Raw genomic sequence first — 25,684 nt, 5'->3', positions numbered from 1 at the left:
GTTGGTCGCTCCTGTATCGTTTCTTTGTATTTCTGCTGTTTTTTTCATATCAATTTATAAAATTTGGGCTTATTCTACGAGTACAGTGACGTGAGATTTTTCAAATGATGTGAAAGTAGTTGAATGTGGTTGAATGCTGAAACGAGACTTGTAAAGACGCTGCTTCTTTTTCCTGGTTCCTGGGTTCCATCGATTTTCAGCTCCGCAAAATCCGCACAGCCGTCTATTTAGCAACATAAAGAACTTATTTTCGGCTAAAATGGCATTTGGTAGCTGATTTTCAGTAAATTATTTGCTGAGCTGAAGCAACGAAACGTCACTTTGACAGAAATCTCGGTTAGAATTGTTTACTGAGAGGATCGGCTGTGCGAATCTCGGCCAAGCCAAGTTTTAAAAATTGCTGATAACCCGATTAAAAATGTAAAGTGTGTGAACATTAAAAAAATATAATTCGTGAATTTGAAAATAAATATTTTCATAATCAAGAATAAAACACATATTCAAACACACTGTTCAATATTAAATTGCATGGCTATGTTGAAATACTTTTCAAAGTGAGACAATCTTCGTAAAACAGAAGTCATGCAAAATATGTTATATGGGATAGCAATATTTTTACAGAGAAAGCTGCTGGATGCATCTGACAATCCGTGACAGTGATTGCCGGGAAGCATATGACGTTACATTTTCTCCATCTTTGCCAGTTCTATCCCAGGACGTACTCTACTCGTAGAATAAACCCAAACTGTGAAGACATTCTTTGACACAATTCCCCGCTCTTCTTCCGTTGAAATTTCTGACGCGTGCCGACACGACCACCACGAGATGTTCCGTTAAACATAATCAAACCAACTCGACCGTTTCGACGAATTAACGAACACTAACTTTGTGAAATAATGACATCGTTCTGTACAAATCCCTTTCGCCATGTTTAAATGTTTCGGTATGTATGTGTGTAAGTGTTTGTGTTTCTTTGGTTCGCATTTCGATTCATACAAAATACGATTTGAGATTTCCGAGTGGTTGTGTTTTGTAAAATGTTTGCGGTTGGTTTATGTTTCCGTATGATTTTCGGTTAGTTAGTTACGCTTTTGCAGTCCGACAGTTTCGTTTTTATCGTTTTTTCGAAAACATTCAGTCTCTTCTTTCGCATTCATAAACTATTTCTAACGATATATGTATTTCTGATTTCTCTCACCGTTTACATGTGTGTGCATTTTTGGGTTAAGTGTTTCACGTTCGCTCTTAACAATGTTTGTTTGTGTGTGTAAGAGGGTAGAGTGCTGCATTATATTTGTGTATTTTTTAGATGTCTGTGTGTGTGTTTCAGTTTTCCGCGTATGAAGGGTAAGGAGCGTTAATAATTCAACTTTCCGTTTAGTTTGTCACTACTTTCTTACATGGATTTTGTATCTATTTGACTATATTAGCGTCACTAACACACACCGTAATATGTATATATTTTTGTATTTTTTTGTTTGTTTTATTTTTTGACGTTCCTGATCAATACTTTACAGTTTGTTTACATATTGGAACTGTCCATTGTATGATTTAAATAGCCTTATTCTATCCGTTAAACTTATCCCGCTTTAAATATTTCGCTTCATCATTCCGAACGTGAATAACGATTTTTCACAAGTTATTGTACTTTCTTTTCCATCTGATTTTTCTTAGTTACAATGCTAAACACGTCGTTTGTGCAGCATTTCTAGAAGCTGCTTCAGCTAAGCTGAACTTTCTTCGCTCTCGCAACTACCAATGTTGACCAGGTTAAAACCAACGAAATCATATCGATCGTTTGCTTTCGGTGGATTAACAGTTCCGCTGTCTACGATTTTTCGCAATCTTATATGTATAAATACAGCCAGTTTTTCTACTAGAAAAAGGATAAGTCGCACTACGCGCATTTTCGAAATCTCTATGGTTTACGTGGTAACTAGGTTAAATGAAAAACAGTATCACCCTGTAGAGTTGCTTCTTTTCCCAAACATTTCCGTCGTTTGTTTGATCGCTTTAGTCAGATTTATTCGGATTGTACAAAACTAGATTGATTGGTAATATGTGCGATAGAGAGGATAAATTCAATACGTTTGCGGATGTGTATATGTGTTGCGTCGAGACAAAAAAGACCAATCGCTTCAATTTCTACAATCTGCTTCCGATTCATTTCTACATTCTACGTTTCATCATCGATTTACAAATCTAATTTTTATGCATTTATTTTATTTATTTTTGTTTTTTTTTTTTGCCTTCTTCTTTTACCACCTATGGTTTTTTGGAGGTCAGCTACTGTTTAGCAGCGATCTGTTGATGTTTAAAAAGCTTTATATTATTTGGTATTCATATCCTCAGTATTAACTTTGCCCGTCTTTCAACAACTAGGATAGGGTAGTTTAAAACTTGAACATCTATACTTTATTTCATAAATCATGCTCTATATGTAATTCTCTGAAATGCGATTGATAATTTACCGATTGAGGCCATCAACTGGCCATTATTACACACAGCCCAGCCCTCCAGTTTAACTGGAGCCTTCAGGTAGAAAACGTAACAACGGAATAATAATATTGAAAAGAGTTATTAACCGTCATAATGTGGTGCCTCATTCATATTCGAAATATTGACTCGAACGTATTGCACACACATCATACAAAAACCAAATATAGTAGCTTCTGTTTGCCAATTTTCATTTTTTTTATTGAACTTTAACATACTTAACAGTTCTGCTTTTGAATAACTTGTAAAATTTAACAAAAATCTGCGAATTAGTGTGTGCTTGGAGTCAAATAAAAAAAATTCAAACATTTTTAGATCTGCTTCTAAAGTATTGTGCAATATGGAATGTTTTGAATAAAGCTACACAAGTGCCCAAGTCACTTGCGATTCACTAAATATTGGATAGTTTCTACTGCAAGAGCAGTTTCATAGATCAGATAGTCTGAGTCAAATGTTTCCATAGGACTCAAGTTTTAGCAAAAATATGAAAGGGCAAACTCTGAAACTTTTCAAAATTAATTTTGAAGTATTGCTAGTTTCGATAAATCAAATAATGACTGCGAATGTATGAAAAATGTACGCTTCTGAAGACATTGCATTGAACAAACTGCTAGAAAATTTTATTAAACATGTTTTCTGTTTTTATTTTAAGATACCCGTGAACTCTAGGCAGATTCAATTCTAGTCAACATTCATAATCAATAATTTCAATCACAATTTCTACCGTGAATGAGACACCAAATTCAAATTGATCGTCGTATTTGCGATACTCTCTACTCCACTAACCTATAACCCAACAAAAACACTTCCCTCTCGTGCAGCTCAAATTGATATCCCTACGATAGGGTAGCCGCCAAATATCCGTAAAAGGTGTAACGCCCTTAGTAACTAAATGCACTAATACTCGAAACTAGTGAATATTTCATTAAAAAACGTAAAATCTAACAACAGCCTGCTTCTAGCTACGTATTTAAACTAACAAATCATAACCCACATAGTGTATAAAGGACGATAATAAGAGACAATCGATAACTTAACCACTAGCTATCATAAAATCCCCCGAAAACAAAATCCCGAATCTTCTTTCCCCAGCGGCTCATTTACTGCCATTTACCACAATTAACAATCAGCACATTGCTCTGCGGCTTCCCGGCCGAATCGCCCGCCTGGCTGATCTTCTCCACCAGGTCCAGCCCTTCCACCACGAACGCGAAAATTCCGGTGAAGCCGCGCATCTCCCGCAATATGATGCGGAACTGGGACCCGACCAGGCCCATGTTGTCGTGACGCTTCTGGCTCCGGCGCATTCCAACCGATCCACGGATCGCCAAAATTTTGGTATCGTCCGGCATGAAGAATCCCTCCTCGAACACCGACCGGCCACCGCGGCCGTTGTTCAGCTCAAAGTCCCCGGTGATGATGCTCTCGTTCTCCCAGCACTGGAAGATGCTGCAGCCCTTGTAGCCGAATCCCAAATCACCGGACGCCAGGGCACCAAAGTTCTTGGCCATTTTGGGGGCCACGTCGTTGCGCACTTCGATCAAAATCCGGCCGAACGGTTGGCCGTTGATTTCGATGTTGAAGAAGTAGATCGGATAGACGTGCAGCGATGGATTGCACAGCAGTGACGATGCGACCGCTGCCGCCTGGACTTGCTTCTGTACCTGTTGCTGTGCGGTTGAAGGAACTAGCGAAACCACGCTGGAGGAAGATGAGGAAAGGGGATGGCCCGGAGGCGTCAGCGGCTGATGCTGGGAAGATCCGGAATGTTGATGCAAATGCTGCATGGAACTACCGTTGAGGATTTCACTCAGGTATGTCGAACCGGAACCGGACGTACGGGCCGAGTTCGTGCCATCGGTTCGGCTTCCTGTTTGGTGCATGGGAGGTGCAATGATGATTGCCGCCATATCGTTCAATTGACTTGCATATGATCCGGAGTGTGGAGGCTGTGGCATCCCCGGTGGTCCCGTCAGGATTCCGCTGTGGTTGGGTGAATGTGGGACTCCGCTTCCGGGGTTTGTTTGCGAGGGGGAGGATATTGCGTAGCCTAATGTATTAGTATCGATGTGCTGCGATTGTTGGTGATGTTTGGTGGTTAAAATGTGGCGTGAATACAGTTGCGAGATACAGTAATTGGCAAGTAGCAGTATGGAATTGTGGTGCCCATTGATAGTGGTACCGCCGGCGGTCAATCCCAGCCCACCAATGGCACCGTTTCCGAACGAGATCGGATCGATTGTGTTCAGGTTCGATAGCGCTTGTTTGATCAACTCGAAGTCAAACAGTATACCGTAGTGTTGTATCAGATCGTCGAGCTTGCATTGGAGATACATCTCCTGATACTTGGACTGTAGCCGTTGTTTTTCGATATTGAGATTAGCGTACAATTTGTACGCGTCTGCCGGAGATTGCTGGTCGAGCATGCTAAGGAAAAGTTTCGCTTTTGTAAGATTACTTCGTATTTCTGCCACTTCGAACGTGGGCAGATGGTTGATCAGTTCAGTTTCGACCTGAGTCTTCAACGCTGTACATGCTTCGAGGATTTTGAGCAGGAAATCACGTTGCTTGAATACAAAATGCTGCAACTCGGAGAGAGACTTTTGCATCAACAGCAGATCCGATGCAATATCGGAACGGATCTGGTCGCGTGCCTCCGCCTGGGTCTTGACAGTGTGATTCCGATGTTCTTCCGTGCTAGCACAGGCTCGGCATAGGATTATGTTACATTTGAGACACCACAACGCATTCGGCATCGCGTGTGTCATACAGTTTTCGCCCTTATTTCTATATTTTCCCGATCCGATCGCTCCAGCACCAGCCGCACCCTGCACTATTACTACCTAAACCGATGTTCCCGTTGGCAGCCGAGTTTCCGTTCGTTACACTCGTTGCGCTAGTTCCGCTTATAACACTACTGGCACTACTCGTGGCCGTCGTTCCGTTCGTTCCACTCTTGTCGGGGGGCTTTTTGTTGCCTCCACCGTTGACACTTCCTGTGCTGGTTCCTGCAGCGGTACCTCCACTACTAGTGGCACTTCCGCTCGAAATCATACTCAAGTTCTGCGACAGGTACAGAATGGCATTATGCGTCGGCAGATTTTCCGGCTTCATGTCCGGTCCGCTGAGCTCCGTTCGCTTCCAGCAGTGCACACAGTACAGCTCGGTACCCTTCATGAGCACCTGGTTGACGCATTTCAGGCAGAAATAGTGCCGGCAGGAGAACAGCTTCGGCACTGCATCCGTATCGTTGAACGGCAGGTGGCAGCAGCTGCACAGTATCAGCTCCTCCAACTCCGATGGCAGCGGGGTGAAGTCCATTGTCTGAAAACAGGCATGAAAATAGAAATCGTTTGAGTTCCTAGCAAATGCAAGGCTACGGATTGAAATGAAACTTTATATATATAATCCCTCATGTGTTGGGCGATTCAATATATTTAAGTAGAAAAAAGTTGAGTTACCGAATAATAATCCAATTATTGTTTCTGCAGTTCATACAAGCGTACCACAAACCTACATGCAAGAAAAAAAACTTGGTCTTCTGCCCCTAAGGAAATAAAAGTGTCATTACTTCCGGTGTGTAATTAACTTTTTGCTCGTTTTTCGATTGCATGCTCATCAAGGATTGCATCGTTTAGAAGCAACGGTATCGTGATCGTTCCATGTAACGATGAACGCTTATCTGCTCTGGTTTTCTCTATACAGTCAGTGGCATCAGTGTGACATCGGTTTGCACCCATGTCTCAAACAAAGCGACCTGCACGAGCTGTCATGTTTTCAAATATTTTTATTTATACGATTAGTCCAGAAGCATTGAAAAGTTTGGACTTCATTCATGTGACGATTAGAGACTTTCTTTGCCTTTATACATATACTTGATATGCAGTAGTTCTGTTATCGGATCTAAAAACGTTTTTCATGGGAAACTATTTTTAGGGTTTGTTCAACGGAATGCATAACTTGTTATAAAGACGAAGTAGTATTTCTTCATTTAAATCCATCACAAAAAAGTTTGTAATTAAGCAGATTCGTACACCCAACCAGCAGATGAAAGATTTTAATACAGTTCTGCATAAGAACATATCAGAAACTGTAAACAATGTTGAGATAATGCAATTTCCACTGTATTGGAATATTACAATTTTGTATCATTCTTATAAAGTATCTGTATAAAAAGCTTACATTTTGTGTTATGAAACCTTGCAGAATTGTATATGCCAAGGATTTATACAATAATTTTGAGATTTGTTTTTTTTTGTGTATTACTTCAACGGAAGGCCGTCTTCAGTGGTCTCTGTTTAGTGATGAACTTATTATTTTAATAAACTAATCTTTCTAATAAACAATAAAGAAAGGTGTATCGTCACGACGGATTAAAAGTTTGGGATGATAGTCCCCCAAGAAATGAATATTTTCGTTGGCTTGCTTGGAGATAATTTTTTATTTGACTTATCTGTTCCTTTCCTCTCACGAATTGGAACGTGACCCATTTTGAAGGTAAACACGTTTCGTTTGGTAAAAATTCGATGAAGTATTTAAATTCTACTTCCATGCGAACCCATCATCAATCAAACTGCATTATAATAAGTGCACTGGATGAAACCTATTCTAGCTTCGTTCATTTTTCATTCCGCGATATCGGTAATCGTTCGTATCTCCATCAATATATCAATTAAATGGAGATGTTGTGTACACGATGAAACGTGACATGTCTAAATTATAATCACTTTAATATAGCTCAGCTGATAGAATGACGGAACATAATTGTACTGTCACTGTTGGGATCCAATCAAGCATAACGTCCCACAATTAATTACGGATTAAATTGATAATGAAAGTAGGGCGACTGCTCCAATGACATTCACACTCCCGTATATTAGTTGTATTCTCCAGCAGTCGATACGAGTTCATTTTCCCGTTTATTTCATTGGCCATTCAATTCATGGACAATATCTATAATATATAATCCTACTTTTTTATATGAAAATCACATAATGTAATCGTCCCAATTTTTCTTTTCATGTTGTTTTATCTTTTTTGCCTTTCTCTTTCAAAAAAATTATACCGAAAAGCTATCATTTTACTTCCGAACCCATTTTTTTATAGGAGATTCAGACGTTATATCAAAATCAACTGAGGACGACGAACTGAGCAAAAGTATGTCGGTCCGTGTGTATGTGTGTGTGTACTACTTGGCCTACAACCTACGGTATTCGGTGAATACCAGCGCATAGTGACTTTCTGAACGCTCGTAATATCACGCCGGTGTCGCTGGACGTCTCGATAACTACATCGGCGTCATGCTAACCCAGATTAATACAAGGGGTAACGAGAACCATCGCGCGCTGGACGCAGTGGTGGAAATACTCGCTTCACGAGTAAGAAAAGAGTGTAATTGGGCCTACCAAAAATGCCACACTCGCAGCGAACCTACTGCCTGCATTTTTCTGGCGCTTGCTTTGTTCGCGAGTACGGGCAGAGCCGAAAAAAAGGCAGTGCAGTGTTTTGTTCGGGAATAAAACTCACGGTCGTGAGTATTTGTGATTACTTCGATTACAATGGATAAATTTGACTTGACATATACACAATAACCATAAACAATTGTGTTCTTGCTCGAACATCCATGAGAAACATTTTCCGAGGTTGTTTTACGACTTAAATGGCAAATGGCAAATTAACGCGAATGACTCATGAAGCTTCGCGAACATTTTCGGGATTCTTTTTTTTTTGTTTTTTCTGCGAGTAGTAGGTAGGCAAGAAAAAGGCAAAACAAATGTTTGCGAGTCTTTTGCAGTGCCTACTTCTCGTTTTGTGAGTAAGGTTCGCAGATTTCCACCACTGGCTGGACGCAGCTTAGTGTTCTTCAGCACTTCCACAGTTTTTAAATGCGAGATTTTTAAGCCAAGTTACCATTTATTGCAATCGTTTATCATAAGGCTAATTCGATGATACCTGGAAGCGAACCCAGCCACTTTTAGCATGGTCTTATTTTGTAGCCGTGCATCTTACCGTACGGCTGAAGAAGGCTCCGAATTTGGATGTATATGAGTAATAGAAACTTGTTTACAATATGTGTCCTATCGAGAACAAACCTGATCGTTAAACTTTGCACGGTACCAACGTGAGCTTGAGCACAAATTCTAATCTAATGAAAAAAAAATCTTCTGAAAGTACTTCAACGATTAACGCAAGTAATCCGGGCTGCCATCATCAATGAAAAGTTGAATGGAGATTTCGCCTCAACTGCTCAAGAACTTCGCCGCGTCTTTGTTGAAAAGTTTTCGAACGTGTGACGCAATGATGAATGACAGACAAGTCTTTTTTTGCAGCAAGAAACGTTCCCTTAAACGATCTACGCTGCTACGTCAACTACGCTGGTGAGATAATCCGTAGATCCGCAAAGCAGCGTACCGGAAGTTTTCCTCAAAAGCAAACCAACAATTTGCCACTACTTTTGTGTTCAGATTTTGATCATCAACTGAACAACTATCAAGGGATTCCGTCATTGGGTGCAGTATCGAAGCCGTTCGAATTCATAATTATGAAACCACTGCTTTCGCACTGTACCTTGGCGTCATCCGACACTAGTATTCAAGCAGCACATCTCGTTCATCGTCTACAAAGCATTCAGAAATATGGGATTTATTTTCCGAATTTATTTATTTATTTCAATTTATTTGCCGTTGGCAATCGGCGACGGCGGCGGAAATTCTGCGGGAACTTTTTAAAAGAATTCCATCGAAAGTTTCCAAGATTTCCTCTGAAAATTCCTCCGGCAGTTGCTTCTTCCGGAAGTTTTTTTCGGGAAATTTTCTGGATGTTTCTCAGGAAATTGCTCCGGAAGTTCCTCCAGGAGTCCCCCTTAAAGTTTCTCCGGGAATCGCTCAAGCAGTTCCTCCGGGAGTTCCTCCGAAAGTTCCTAAAAAAATCTTTAGGAAATTCCTCTGGGAATCTGCGCAGAAAAATGTTTAATAGATTCTTTCGGGAATGACTCAGAAATTCTCCAGAAAATCCATCAGTAATGGCTCCTAAAATTCTCCCTGAAATTTTCTTACGTCCCCGAAATTCTTCCAAAAAATGAGAAAACCCTTCAAACTTTTTTCCCGTAAATTCTTTCAGTAAATCCCTGAGAAATTCTTTTAGAAATCCTCCAAGTTTTGATGCTACGAGCTCCTCCAGGAACTCTTCTAAACATTGCTCTTGGATTTTTTCAGGAAAAAATCAATCTTCCAGAAATCTCTCTATAAATTACCCGGAGTTATTTCCCGAGAGTGAATTTCTCATGGCATTTTACAGAAAATTTCTCTTACCTGTAGGATTTGTTGTGGGAAAATCTAAAGAAGAACCTGAGAGACTTCTCAAAATAATTCCTGAAGAGATTTTTGAAGAAATTCGCAAAGGAATTCCTTGTTCGAAACCCTGAAGGATTTTTAGGATACATTCTTGAGGAAGTTTCCGATAAAATTTTGGACAGATTTCCCATTGGAAAACCTCGAAGCATTCTCGGAGCTGTTCATGAAAAAGTCGTTCAAAAAAAAATTATAACTTTTAAAATCAATAACCGTTTGTTATCTAGTTCAATAGCGATCAACAAGACTTTACTTCCTTTCGAATGCAACTTGTTGGGAGAAAATCGGTTAAGGATTACTATATGAAAAGTTGATTACAATTTTTCCATCTTTTGTACACACATGCACACACATACACACGCACGTACGAATAGACATTTGCTCAGTTGGTCGAGATGAGTCGATTGGTATATAAAAAGATCGCTTTCGGAATGAATTGATAGCCTTATGATACAGCTTCGTTGTACGAGAAAGGCAAAAGGGTGCGAAGCCCATTAATCGGCGTGGTAAAAAATATTCGGCTGCGTCAATTTTCACATGGTGACGCGCTGGTCTAGTTTTAGTTCGAATCTAGACTATTGTTCTGTTGTCTGGAGTTCAGATTAGAACAACGGTGCCGAAAGAATTGACTACCAGGTTTAATAATTTTGAAATTTTAAAACAGGCGTATTTTCAAACCGATAGTTTTTCTATCAGGGGAACTTCGGTTAAACATTCGCCTAAAAACGGCAACAAAAACAAATTTTTCTTCACGTCATACTTTAAGAAAATGTCAAAAACTAGCACAGTGCTTCTTCTTCTGCTATGGCTCTACATTCCAATTTGGAACTTGGCCTGCTTTTCAATTTGATATTCTATTAGCATTCCTCAGTTATTGGTTGAAAGCTTTCCTATGCCCGCCATTGCACACTATGCCCAAGGAGTCAAGAAGGTTTTCCACCCGAACACATCCTTGACCAGACCGAGAATCGAACTCGTTATCTCCGGATTGGCAATCCTACGCCTTTGCTCGCAAGGTTAACTGCAGTACACTACTTACCACTTTAAACTTATAATAAGAAATAGATCGTCAAATTGTTTGTGAAAACTACTCTTACACATGCACATTGTCCGGTAATGCATGTATCAGAAATAATTCATTTGGCAAAGACCATTATTATTTGGGATTTTAAAATATCCCAGTTTTAACTATAGTAGAGATGATATGCACAGAACATATGTTTCTATTTGCCAAAAGGCGCCACATAACATTCAAATAAATTTATGCGAATCGTCGCCACGCGCTCGTATCACACCAATCAATAACGGCAAACATTACTGAGATTCGGTGGACAAGATACACACGAAAATATATCAATATATAGTAAACACAAAATACTTTGAGTGGTACAAAATTGCATTTCGGATATTTTCTCCGAATGACTACACTAGAGCAGAGAATCAAAATTGCACCAAAGTGCTCGCCACACGAGCAACAAAGGGAAGCTGACAATGATAAAGAAGAAGCAATTATTTCTTGCGCCAGGGAATCAAATTTTCACAAATAAGCTGCAAATTGCGTTAAGGTGATTATACAATCAAGCCATGTGGTGAATTTCATATTCACCACACGATTTTCTACTCCTATTGTCAAAAGTTCAAATCTAGCGTAATAATTTTCGTACAATGCTGAAATTAAAGTCGATTGTTAAGCATGAGTAAGCAAACAGTTTACGGATGCTTCATACCCGTGGGCATTGAGGTTTTCTCAATTCGTGCTCTTGAAAAATCACTAGAAAAACACGTGGTTTCCAAGATGGCCGATTTGTGGCTTTGTTGTTTAACCACCTTAAACAAAACAGCAAAGGAAAACACCCCGACAATGTTTTGGTCTGACGATGGTATAATAATAAGCATTGTAGAATTAACTTTTTTTTTCTTAACTAGGGTAAAACGTAGAAGGCCAAAATTCTTGTCTATTTTTTAACAACCATGAAGAATGGACGGGCGTTCCCCTTAGTTAAAAATTGTTGTGAACTTCGCACAGTTGAAAATTCTGAAGATTACACACTATGTAAATATTTGAACACATATATTTGTGTTCAATAGCCTACATCCAACTTTTTCCTGTACGCAATGTTGAATACAAGTTCCATAGTAACGACGACATGTAGTTTCAAAAAGTAATGGAAAAAAGAGTCGAATCGAACGGAGCCTTTTTGTTACATCATATATGCTGTAACATTTTTATACTGTGCGTATCTTATGATTTTGCCAGAGGCGTCGTGTCCGCATATGTGTAACCTGTGCACTAGGGTGCCAATGGAATGTATGGAAAAAAATTGACCATCGAATTTCAAAAACGGGTAATGCTCAAAAGTTTTCTTCTTCTTCTTCTTATTGGCATTACATCCCCACACTGGGACAGAGCCGCCTCGCAGCTTAGTGTTAATCAAGCACTTCCACAGTTATTAACTGCGAGGTTTTTAAGCCAGGTTACCATTTTTGCATTCGTATATCATGAGGCTAGCACGATGATACTTTTATGCCTAGGGAAGTCGAGACAATTTCCACTCCGAAAATTGCCCAGACCGGCACCGGGAATCGAACCCAGCCACCCTCAGCATGGTCTTGCTTTGTAGCCGCGCGTCTTACCGCACGGCTAAGGAGGGCCCCTAAGCTCAAAAGTTTTATCTCCTCGAAAAAATACCCTATGCAAAATTTCAGCTCAATCGGACTTCGTTAAGTGTGTGACCAAAGCGGTCAAAGTTTGACTATTTTGAAACACGATAATTTTCCAGGGGGAGGGGGTACAGGAAAAATCCGAAACAGCTTTTTTTATGCCAAATGTCTTAGAAATGCATGAAACGTCGAGATCTGATGTTATATAAAAATAACATTTTTTTTAAGAATAGACTTATTGGGACTTCAAAATTTTTGGAACTTTCGAAACCAAAAAAAAATTGTTTAATGCCAAATGTCTTAAAAATGCATGAAACGACAAGATCTGGTGTAACCTCGAAAAAAAAATTGAGAAAAATGACTTTGTGGGACTTAGATAATAGATAATTTTTGATACCAAATGTCTTACAAATGCATGAAACGTCGAAACGTCGATCAGATCTCGACGTTTTATGCATTTCACATTTAGCATATTTTTTTTTAATTTCGGAAAATTATCCCAAGAATTTTTTGTCTTGTTCTTTTTCTTGCTCCTCCTCACCGTATATTGAATACAATTTTGGGTCGGGCTTACTGTTGTAAAAATTAGCCTTATTTTACTTCTTCGCTCTATCGTTATTTTCTTCCTCGTAGTCTTCCACATTAACCACTTCTTCTTCGGGTATGTACCCAAAAAAACCTTTTTTTTTTTCAAAAAAAAAAAATGTTTCGAGTTAACACCAGATCTCGACGTTTCATGCATTTCTAAGACATTTGGCATAAAAAAAAATCGATTTCGAATTTTTCCTGTACGGTACAGGTATTTCAGCTCAATTGGACTTCGTTAAGTTCGATCAAAGTTAATTGCCTTCATCATTATCCAACTCCGTGGTACTTATGAAAGTGTCGCTAAGTCGGTGGCCTCTCGTTTAGTAAGTACCACATCAACACGTCCTTCCTCTCCCTAGTTACGGTGAAGATGGGTGTGGCCAGGAGTAGTAATCCTCATGCTTTTGTTATTTTTGTTTAAGACTGAAATCAAGGACCACTCCCTTTCTTGATTTCTGATAGCATTCTAGATGAGGATCTCAAAAGTAAAACATGAGTATCACTAGTGTCCAATCTACGAATTACACCGTAACAATGCTAATGCTAATGCTTAGGGACTTTTTTCGAGGAGATGAAACTTTTGAGCACTACCCGTTTATGAAATTTGAAAAGTCGATTTTTTTTGGCACTCGTGCACTGTACAGATACCAATTTTGTCCCTGACATTTAAACTCTCGATAGATTTGTTGTCCAAATATATATTTATCCAAACATATACCCCCGATTCTTTTTTTACACGGGATATGTGTTCCGTGTGAAAAATGATTTCAGATCAAAATTCGAAAATCCGTGTAAATAAAGTTTTATAATTTCTCGACGAATCATGCAAAATGGAGCAACTTTGCAAAAATTTGGTATGGGATTTTTTTACACGGCCGTGTAAAAACAGAATCGGGTGTATTTTGATTTGCATTTGTCATGTGTTTTGTACAAGTTTGAGGCAACCGAATTGCTGCGATGGAGGCGCGTTATATTTTACTCTACGATGCCCAAAGTGTGACAATCCATACAAAAATTCTAAATGATTCATGCAAAAAGTGTGACATAAGAGTGAGGGGGGTTGAAAAAGGTAAATTTTTGCGTTACGTAATTGATGGATCTTCCATAAGCACATCAGAACAAAAGCGTCTTTAATATTTCATGTTGTATGGGATTATGGCTTTTTAAGAATTTTTCGTCAAATCCAATATCCAAAATATTTAGGATCTGTTCGTATACCATGTGGACGACTTAGGAGGTAGAGGTGTAGGTATATGTCCATGGCTCAAACAAATCTGGAAAAATTGCATGAGCAGAAGTACACACGATGGAGGGAAGTACACATTCAAATCTGTTCGACATCTCTCCACGTGGTATGAGAACAGCCCTTCCAAAAAAAATATCCATCAAAGGAATAAACCAAAATAGAATAATTAATGATTGAGTAACGTTTAGACTATAAACTTCATTGTACAGACCCCATTTTTCTGATATGTATGGCATGCTCATTACAAATGTGTATTAGCCGTCTAATCATTCTTAATATATTTCAGTTTTCTGGTTAGCATATAACAATTAGTTCTCGTCTCATTTTACGAAATAACTTGATTTGAAATTAAAAGATACCGTTACATTGAATCTATCTATCAGATGTCTCATGATATTTTTTTTTTAATTTAACGCACTGTCACTTTAAGTTTAGTTTGAACCTAATTCGATAAATGGGATGCAGCTTAGAAGCAGATAGACGAAACATAAAGGGTAACCGTATGGGAAACAAGCTGGAAGATGAATCGTTTATATTGGATGTGCCATGTCCCTTATATTCTCGAAATATTTAACTTTAATCAAACGGTGCACAGGTTAAAGAATTGATCACGTGACGCCGCTGGATTTTGCTTTTTGTTAATCAATTTCATTTATTTGATATTACATATGTGAAATGACTTCATATCATATGATATCATATCAAATCTAACATTTTCTTTTGCTGTAAAAACCACACCCAGCAAGCTAATGAAAGATTTTAATACAGTTGTGCATATGAACATTACAGAAACTGTATAAAATTTTGGCATATACAATTTCGGAAGATTTTAATAGAACCATTTTGTTGAAATCTTATAATTTTGTAGGACATTTCTGAAAAAATAAAACCATTACAATTCAATATTAGTTTTTCTTTATCGAGCTGCAATGAACAAATTGAGCAAAATCTCTTAATGTTCTCCTAAATTCAACAATTTATAATTTTTTTACCTCACCCGTAACTTTCTAGTACAATCCGCTAAGATAAACAAACAACCATGCGTTCGCCATTATGTTACATGCAAAAGAACGTCGTCAGTTGCATTCTAGCCAAAATTCAACTTGAAGCCTTTTAAAAACATTTCAACAACAACTACTACACCTGATGGTATAATTGCAATATTTACACTATCAGGCGGACAGTTATTATATCAGGGTTCACTCCCTACGACAGCAGATGGGAGAGATTAACGCGGGTGTGAAAAATTCATTTTTAGTGCAAAACGTAAACAAACTCGATGGCTGTTCCATTAAAATGTTAATCAATAGAAATTTCATCGATTTGTACGAAAGCTATAATATGCCGGAAGCAGCACATACAGCGAAGAGATTTAGATGTCACGTGAATGGTCCATCTCAGCAACTTGTAAGCTTTTTTAAATCGTATTGATTGATGGTTGCCCGAAATATAACGTCGACAGGCTTTATCAGCGCTGATACGATCTGTGCTGCTGCTACCTAGCTCAAGTAGTTAATAAACCCCTTTTACTTTTCATCTGCGGATTATGTGTAGGCTTTCAATATCATATCTTTCATACGACTATTGAACAAAAAACTTGAACTTTAACTGTTTTCAACAACCAGTTTTTGAGAGTAGCAGAGAAGTTTTCAAAGTAGGTGGGCGAAACTGGGGTCAGGGCTGTTAATACGTGTCTTACCCTATTTCCTATGGAATTTTAGAATATGTTTCCACATGTCCTGAACTAATCCAGAATTCTTCTCTATTTTTATTTTTTAACCTAAACTGTTACCTGAGGACTGACCGGATTTTACTTTTTCAAAGACACTTTATGGAGACGCAACATACCACAACATGACACAAAACATCCAATTTTACCATTGCTAATGTACCCTCCGGTAATGCTCAAGCTTTATAGCTACTTGTTGAAACGATTTGATATCTCCTCACCGTATGTCCCATTGATTGTATCGAGCATGAATAGCAGTCCGTTCCGTACTACTGAATCGAACCGTGCGAAGCAACAACTACAGCCACATATACACGTCAGGTGCTTGTTGTTGATGAGTGGGTACTTGCCCTATGGAAGGCACGGAGACTAAACAGAACAAACAGTCACAGCCGCATTTACCACCCATCCACCTAACCACAGACGCCGTCAGTGTTTGTTATTGTATGGAATATATTCTCTCCCCATCGCCGGCACCACCGAACGTCATCGCGTCGTTCACCCGATAAACCCTGGTGAGTGAAGCGCCAGGAAGACACGCGCGCTCCGCGCTCCGGACACCACTCTCCGGGTGAAGGTCAAAGCGAACGTCGAAATCGAAATTGAAATCTCATTTTCAGTGAACTCGCGTGCGCTTCCATCAAACCAATACCCACAGCTGTTGCGCTGCCAAATACCAATATTGTGAAATTCGTCGATTAAATCATAATCCAGCAGATCGTCGATATAAAGCGCTGTTCCGGACTGGTTAATGAACAATTTGTCTACTAGTTTATAACAAGTAACGAAATGCCTCATTGTAGGAGCCCCCTTAAATGAACGCGATGTTCGTCGTAGTTTCCAAAATAAGCAGCAAAAATTGCGTCTTGCGAAAACCATTGAAATGTCATTTAATACAAAACCTTGCATACTTTTCCAAAATTTCAGACGAAAAGGAACAGCGTCTTGTCCTTAACAGTTCACGGGATTACACAGATTTCTTAAGTCGTCTTCGACCGTACCTTCCACATGTTACCAGCACCACAACTAGGCCACAGCACCTAACTCGAATCTATCGATTTCCATGTCGTCCTTCTCGTTTCTGGTTTACACACTGATTTTGTTGCAGGCCGAAAAATTTTCGCGTGAAAATTCACTTCTGGTTTTCCACCCTTTCTGCACTTTTTCAACGGGGCGAACGCAAAACTAAACAGCAACGAGCCGATGCATCAGCGCGACACCAAAGGACAAACCAACGACGACGACGACGGCGAGAACCAATGACGACAACGTGGTTGTGGAACGAAGCTTTCCGCACTGCCTAGTAGCGCTGGTGAATGACGCACTTAATCTGTTGATCTTCCGCTTTTGCACTCGGGAAAAACATGACTGTCTTCATCTCTTGGCGGGTGTGCTTTCGGTACCGAGTTTGGTCTACGCAGGGCTGCTGATGCGTGCTCCGTATCGTAGGGACCAGTAAGCCCACCCACACTTGCGATAGTTCACTAGACTGACTGAGCTCGCTTACTCTCGCTCTCCGATCCAGTCGGGGTGGAAGGGGTTCACCGTACTCTGCGTGAGTTCACGACGATTCTGTACGTCCGTCATATCTTGATGGCTTCATTTCGTTATGTGCCACGCGTTTGGAACGAGTTATGGATGGTCCATCCACTCATTGAAAGTCTTGCCATGCTGTTGTACAATTATTTTTGTTTTTGTTTCCGTTTCTTAGATAATCAGGAGGCTGTTTGTCTAGGAAGTTCTATTATTTTTCTTCCAGTCGGTGTTGAACAACGGTATTTTTAGAAATGTATGTTTCAGTGGCTTTACATTCCTGCTGGAACTTAACCACATTTTGAGCTTTGTTGTTCTATCAGCATGTTCACATAAATTATTGTGGGTTGCTAATAATTAGATATGCTATTCGAAATCTTTATTTGTAAGCAAAACGTATACTCCCGGGGGACCGGACATCTAAATATCTATCTCACAACATTATTTAAATGTCACTAAGGATAAGTCATTCGTTCAAATAGTGGATGTAAATATAATAGCCTATTCAGATTGGGCTATTTATGACTTTGTTAAGTGAGAGGGTATCCAATTATTACGAGGTGTTCAGACTGCAGCAAGATAATATATCTTGACGTTTCCATGTTTCCTCATTTGCACGCTAATATAGGGTTGAACTCAAGGAGAGTTTTAAAATTTAATTTGCGAAGTCAAGCATTTGTGTGGCGACAATCGAACTTTTTTTCTGAACAAAATTTCTACGAAAATAAAAATTAAAAAAAAACATGAAAAGGGATTTTCGAAGAATATTTGAAGGATAATGAGCGAAGCAACATTCATTAGTTGGTGCATCGTTCTTTGAGCAATCAGACTATTCCTCAATTTATTTTTAAGTTTAAAAGTATTTTGATTCTGTACTATGATCGAACGGAGATAGAAAAATTTAGATACTTTTGGGAATTCTCACAAATAAATAAAAAAGGACGATTGGACCAATTTTCAAGAAATATTATCGAACTAAAATGTATTTCCACCAGTATCTCCATGTATGAAGGGCAACTCAGCAATTTAATTTTTTTCAAAAATGGAAACTGAACCATTGCGTTCTACTCGACAATCAATGATACAGCTTCTAACAAAATCGAATCGTGTGAATGTGATATAATTTAAACTGGATTTTGGATGAATTAATGCATTACCAATCCATGTTTTATTTGAGGTTATTCTACTTTATATATACATCCCATTCAAATCGTACAGTTGTCCCACGTGAAAAATGTTGAAATCCAAAGTATATGAAAGTATATGAAATCATGTTTATTCATCAAATATATTCGTTTTACAACCATTCCTACGTTTTAAATTGTCTTCCGCATTGGCCCTTGAACTTTGAAAATTTATTCGATTTGTTCTATTAAATCTAGGTTTAAGTTAAATACTTCATGTTAATTCTAGAGAGCATCTGTTTTTAAACAATTCATGTTGAATAAGTGGAGAATAAATAATTATCATCATTATTTTTCATCATATAAAATGCTTTCCACAAAACCATCACAATCCGAGTTATTCTTCAGCGCTCAGAAGATTTCCATCTAACATGCATTCGACCCTGCTGCGACAGAAAGAGCATGACTGTCAACTACGAAACGAAATGAAAACAGAGAGAATTTTCTCTCTGGCAAAGAAAGCGTGACGCTTGTCAGTTTTGTTTTGTTGAATTTCTCCCTGCATTCCAGTTAGAACGAAAGCTCTCTCGTAATAATTGTTCGTAATAAATTCTTTTTAGTGGGTATCTTTTGACAGCGCAAAATGTATGGAATATTACGTAAATAATGACATCATAAAGCGTATTTACCCTGAAACGCCAATTATTATGTCATTAATGGCGTAATCTGAATAGGCTATAAGTTTCAAAATTACTGTTTATATATTGGAAGATAAATTAAATATTGATTATACCTAAATCAGTGTATAAGACTATCTAAATAACTATTGAACATCACTTGTCATAAGACGAGTTCGAATAATTAAATTCAAATCCATCAAAGTGGTGAAGACATTTCACTAAAAACTCAAAATAATTTTCTTATATTGAACATCGCTTTCAAAAACAATAAGCACACGGTTCCTTTAGTAGAGGCAAATGAGCACCATGATTCTTCTAGTGAAACTATCAATTGATATATCTAGAACATTTGAAAAGGGCGAAACAACCTGGAATTTATTCCTTCTGATTCTTTATCCACATATATAGCTATATATGTAGACAAATAATAAGAAGAAATAAATGTTGCCTGTTACGCCCTTTTCAAATGTTGGTCTAGATATCTTATGGGAACATCCACATCGATTTTTATGGAAAATATTGTTTGCCTTTCTTAAACACCGGATCGGTCTATAGGCTGAAAAGTTATGACCAAAATACATTGTTTGTCTAAATAATGCACAAGAAAGACACCATTACCACTAGGTGGATTAATTCGGTTTTTTTTTTAATTCAACGTTCAAGGCAATAATTCATCGACTTGACACGTATTTCCGTTCATGGTCTGATTGCCATCATAGGATTTAAAACCAAAGACTGTAACTCCACCACAGAATGTTTCTCTTGGGCCTACGTTTCGATACAGATTGGTAATAGCAAAAAAGTCATCAATATTGATTTTCGAGCCTATGATGAGAATAAGAACGCAGACGAAAATACCTGCTGTAGCCCAAGTAACATTATAAATAGAATTATCACGAGAAATCGCATTCAAATATAGAAATGGTATCCCTATATTTTCTCCTTGTTGCACTGGTATCGCATCTCATATCATTTCCGCATCGTAGCTTAGTATCCATTGAGCACAACCGCAGTTATTAATAGTGAGGATTCTCAGCCTTGTGACTATTGACGCATTCGTATGTCATGTGACTAAACACGAATAATTGTAACCAACAGTGTCTGAACTTCTAGAGGAAGTGCTTGAAAAAAGATAAGTTAAATATCAAAAAATCTTCCTTACACTGGACCCTTAATGAGTCGGTGTTGGATATTGACTCACGAAAGTATGCCGGGTTACCGTGATGGATCATCCAATCAGTTTCCTAAGGATTTTAAGTTCCTCATCACGATATTACTAGTCCATGAACGGTTCAAATGCTAAATTTCCGAAATGTTTTCTGCATTGTAGGATCACTCCAAAACCGATGTTTTGATAATAGACCCAAAGACCCTTGGTGTTGTAAACCAAGAAAAGATATTTTAGTTATTAGATAAAGATTGTCGCTGTCGTCGCGGTCCGGAACACCTTTTGCTGGCGAGGATAGGGGAGCTAAATGTCAAAGAAGGAAAATCCATACGATTGGACAGCTTGGTACCCAACATGTTCTGGACAGCAGAACAAAGGGAACCGAAGCGACAATCTTTGTCTAGTAACTAAAATATCTTTTATACCAATTGACTCAGCCAGAGGATTTGAGGTGATGTCTGTATGTGTGTATGTGTATAAAAATGTAAGACACAATTTTTGTTACTTCGCATTATCCGATTTTCTCGCAACAGGTTTCAATCGACACGGAATACGGACTAGTTGTTTTCTAAATTGAAAATTGGATGTGAATTGGTGGAAATATAAAAATCTATTCCCCTGAAGTGCTATTTTAACCGCTCTCACGTGGTCGGGATACAGCGGTTCAGCTAAACCGCACCAAGTGGTCTAGGACTCCCATGAGAGTACATTACATCCCCATTTTCATATTCAGGGTGGCCACTGAACCGGGAAAACCGATAGAATCGGGGATAAATCGCAAAAAAAACGGGTAAAACCCGGGAATTTCTCAGATTTCATGTTGATAGATTAAACACCAACTCCATTTTTTTTTTCAAATTAATTTCGCTATTTTCGCGTTTTTCGTGAATTTCGTGGATTTTGCGAATTTGTCGCGGATTTGCTCCTCCAGTCGCAAAAATCGCGGCTCCTTTAACTGTTGTCGCGAAAATTGCGGATTTCTATTATTGCACTTTTTCAAAAATTGCGATTTTCGAATTTATTGGAATTGATTGGATTGTGTTTAGAACTTAGGGTAACTGTCCTATTTTGGACCCCTAGAGGAAGTGCTTCCCAATATATGCTTATATCTATTGAAATACAGGTTCGATACGGGCGGAAATGACACAATTTCAAAGATGAAGGTCTTACTTAAGAAATAGAAATTCGAAATGGGCTTCAGTTATTGATAAACCGGTGAAATTTGCATTTTTCTGAAAAGAAAATATTCTTCGTTTTGGACAGTGCAACATATTTTGGACCCCCAAATGTACACATTTTGGACACCCCCAATTTAGTCTCTTCAAAGTCGAATTTCTAATTTATCCTGGTCAATTGAGCAGAAGCAAAGTCTTATCTTTCGATTGGTATGCATCAATGAGAAGATTCCTGCGTTTTAAATACACAATTTCGACAAAAACTTATTGTGTGCGTTCTGAGATTTTCAGTGATGTATACTTTCAAGCGTTACGCATTGTAACGCTCGCCTTCTTGAACAAACTAATTTCCTCGAAATTTCATCTAAATATCGCTATTTTCGCACGGGAAACCAGTGAAACAGATTCTGAACAATATTATTTTCCTGAAGCCATTGGGGGAATTAGCAGCGGCATTGATTTTAGTTCAGAAATCAAGAAAATGTCGCCAGGAGGATCCAAAATGTGTAAGGGTCCAAATCAAGTTGGTTACCCTAGTTTTTGTTTCTATTTTTTTACAGTAGTTCCTATAAATGTAGCAAAATTCTCGGATTATTATTATGTTTCGGGAAACGACTCTTTTGCTCTCCAAGGGTGTTATCATCCGGATCAAATGCATTGATTATTATAATTAGTTGCTGATCAACTACCCGAGTAGCACAATTCAGTTCGATTTGGTTGCAACAACTCATATATAACTGAATTTGGTCGAACATGTGTCACAGCAACCCATTTATGACAGTTTCCACCATAAATTGGTTAACTATTTCGGCTTCGGTGAGAGCCCTTTCCGCACAACTTGCGAGGTCTGTGATGTTCGCAACACTGCGCAGCACTTATTTACTTACTGTTTCATAAAAGATGGGGGCTTATACTAACAAATGTAAACCAAATGGCCTTACGGGCATCATAGGATTGACATCGGGAGTAAGTTATTACAACACGAGGCTTTCGGGCATTCCTTGGTTTCCCAAATGCTGTAAGTCCCCACTCTCCAGTGACCAGGCAGCCCGGGATCTTAACCCGGGTTCTAAGTCCCTCTCAACATTACCCACGAGCTTCAACACGATCAACTGTAAGATCAAAAATGCTTCTTTCCAACAATTTAGTATTCTAAAGCTGATCACTAGCGTTCAGACACATTTCTGTTGATTATCCGGCGTTCTTGACAGTTCGGATCTATCCAAACAGTCTCAGAATTCACTTCCGTTCGGAAATTGTATGACTATAGGTAATATTAAGGTCACTCCTGACGGAATCCAAGATTAAAAGTGCTCGCGTTTTCGGGGGCACACCACTCGATTCAGAGGCGGCGCACAACTGTCATTTTTGTTGATTTAGCTTTGCTGCGTCGCAGCATGCGTGAAATAATAAAAATGACAGTTGTGCGTTGCTTTCGTATCGAGTGGTGTGCCTCCGAAAACGCGAGCACTTTTATTCTTGGATTCCGTCAGGAGTGACCTTGAGTAAGTTTGCTTATGGGATAAATTCCATGCCTCAAGCCAACCCAAGCATCAGGACTAGGTACAGAAAAAGTCATTTAAACTACACTCAAACAGTTGACATCCAACACACAATCAAGTCACCAGTCCTTTACAAATTTAAATGTGCGAATGAATAAAACGGCATCTGCATGAACAGCAGCAAGCGTCGACTCTCAGTGTCAGCATTGTTATGTGCGGTGTCAAAATGAATTTTCAGCTTGGCATATTGATATTCAATTTGAAATCTCAAAATATGAATATCATTTTATACTGCAGTGCATGGATTTTACATTTTGAAGTCAGATTTCTAGAAGATATGCATATGTTTAGTATATAAAATAAAATAATCATCATTTATCGATGCATTCATTCCAGCCCCGGTAGATATTCATAATTTTCGCTCGATTGTCAATCGACTATTGAGGATCAAGCGGCAAATTTGGTTTGGAAGTTTGACAGCATGCTGCGAGACATTCGTGTCTGCATTATTGCCGAACGGCTGATCAAAACAAACACGAATCAATGACGAAAGTGCCTACGGAGTATCGATGCAAGTGATAGTAAAACAAAGATTTCCGACCCTGATCAGGACGGCACCAAAGGATATCTTTACATCGCTGACAGCACACGACCAATTTGATAGACAATCCGTAGACATTACAGTCATTTCCGTCCGTTCACCCCTGCACCCGTTTGTCAGAGTGTTCTTCAAGCATTGTTGTGTAAAATTTGAGGATCGGGTAAGAAAAGTTGAAGTTGAGGGTCAATTAAAAATAAATGATTTGAGGATCAGTTGAGAAAAGTTGAGTTCTTAAAAAATCTGACCCTCTGGGTTACTAACTAGTCATCGAATTTTTAATTATAGGTCTTCAACATTTTGTAAAATGATGGTAAAGAACAGAATAATATGTCATAATGCACAATAAAGTATGCTTCATTAACCAAATTGTGATATACCTGTGACTCAACGCCACTTGGACAACCTACTCAAACCTACCAAGACAGGCTTGGTACAGTGATCACCACGTCACTATCCAAGCCGTTCCTGGGTGGACGTTAGGCAATGTTTGTTCTCTCATATTGCCCTCCGCTAAACTTCAGCTTCAATTCATTTCACACTTGCCGCTCGCTTGTATCGCCTGTATCTTCATTACTTTCATCTACTCCCTTTCGATTTGAGCAGTATAATTATCACCGAAAAAACAATAAATTAATTTCGATAAAGCTGCAATATGTATTCAATTATATCCATTACACCTCCCGTGAGGTCAACGAATATCGTAAGTAAATTGAGGATATTCTGGGCAAGCCAGAATGTCCTTGAGTTCGAGACTTGAGATCTATAGCTGCAAGAAAATCTTTTTTCTGTACCGGAAGCTTCAATATGCATTAAATTATATCCAGTGCATCTCTTGAGTGGTCGACAGATGTTGTAAGATAGTTGTGAGATATTTTGGGCAATCCAAACTGTTCTTGAGTTCGGGACTTGAGATCTACAACTGCAAGAAAATCGTTTTTCAGTACTCATAGCTTCAATATGCATTCAGATATATACAAAACATATCTTGAGTGGTCAGCAGATATCGTAAGATGGTTTTGAGATATTCTGAGCAATCCAAACCGTCCTTGAGTTCGGAATATGAGATCTACTGCTGCAAGAAAATCGTGGCTTAGATATCAAAGCTTCAATATGCATTCAATAATATCCATTACACCTTCCGGAAGGATAACGGATATCGTAAGATAGTTTTGAGATATTCTGGGTAATCCGAACTGTTCTTGAGTTCGGGATTTGAGAACTACAGCTGCAAGAATTTTTTTTCAGTGCTGCAAGCTTCAATATGCATTCAATTGCATCTATTATATCTTTTGAGTGGTCAACAGATATCGTGAGATGGTTTCGAGATATTCTGAGCAATCCAAACTGTCCGTGAGCTCGGGACTTTAGATCTACAGCTACTTAGAAGCTCTTTCCGGTACTCAATTGAAGCTTTGCATTCAATTATAGCCATTACACCTTCTGGGAGGCCTACGGATATCGTAAGATATTTAAGAGATATTCTGAGTCATCCAAACTATCCTTGATTTCGAGACTTCAAATCTGCAGCTGCGAAAGTAGCTCCTTCGTCACACAAAGTTTCTAAATGTATTTAACCATGTGCAGTACAGCTCCTGGATGGTCAATATACAACGTAAGATAGTTTTTATCTATTCTGCATCATCTAAACTTTTCAGGACCAGCGACGTGAGAAGCTCTTGTTTACAAAGGTAGTTTCGCCCATTTCAAAAGAGCCAAATCGTTGGTGCCGATTTATTGGAGCTTTGAGTGACGAAACCCCTAGCACTATATTTCGCCTTTTCGTCAATATAAAGCTATATAAGCCAGACTCTATATTACTATCGACAGACATA

The 25,684-nt window shown here is 38.7% G+C and overlaps 2 protein-coding genes across 3 annotated transcripts in view; one reads left to right on the top strand and one right to left on the bottom strand.

The window, feature by feature from the left end:
* Nucleotides 1-25,684, top strand: part of LOC134225331 (nuclear protein localization protein 4 homolog) — a 74,890-nt gene that overhangs the window by 18,276 nt on the left and 30,930 nt on the right. The window lies entirely within an intron of this gene.
* LOC134219397 (uncharacterized) lies at nucleotides 814-17,512 on the bottom strand. The gene is given in 3 exon segments (XM_062698119.1): nucleotides 814-5,315; nucleotides 5,317-5,820; nucleotides 17,071-17,512. Coding segments are annotated over 3 exon segments (2,232 nt in total). The 5' UTR covers nucleotides 17,080-17,512; the 3' UTR covers nucleotides 814-3,596.

The sequence above is a fragment of the Armigeres subalbatus genome, chromosome 3, assembly GCF_024139115.2.
Source record: "Armigeres subalbatus isolate Guangzhou_Male chromosome 3, GZ_Asu_2, whole genome shotgun sequence".
NCBI lineage: Eukaryota > Metazoa > Arthropoda > Insecta > Diptera > Culicidae > Armigeres > Armigeres subalbatus.
The sequence above is the reverse complement of the archived record's forward strand: the minus strand, read 5'-3'. Positions and strand labels throughout refer to the sequence as shown.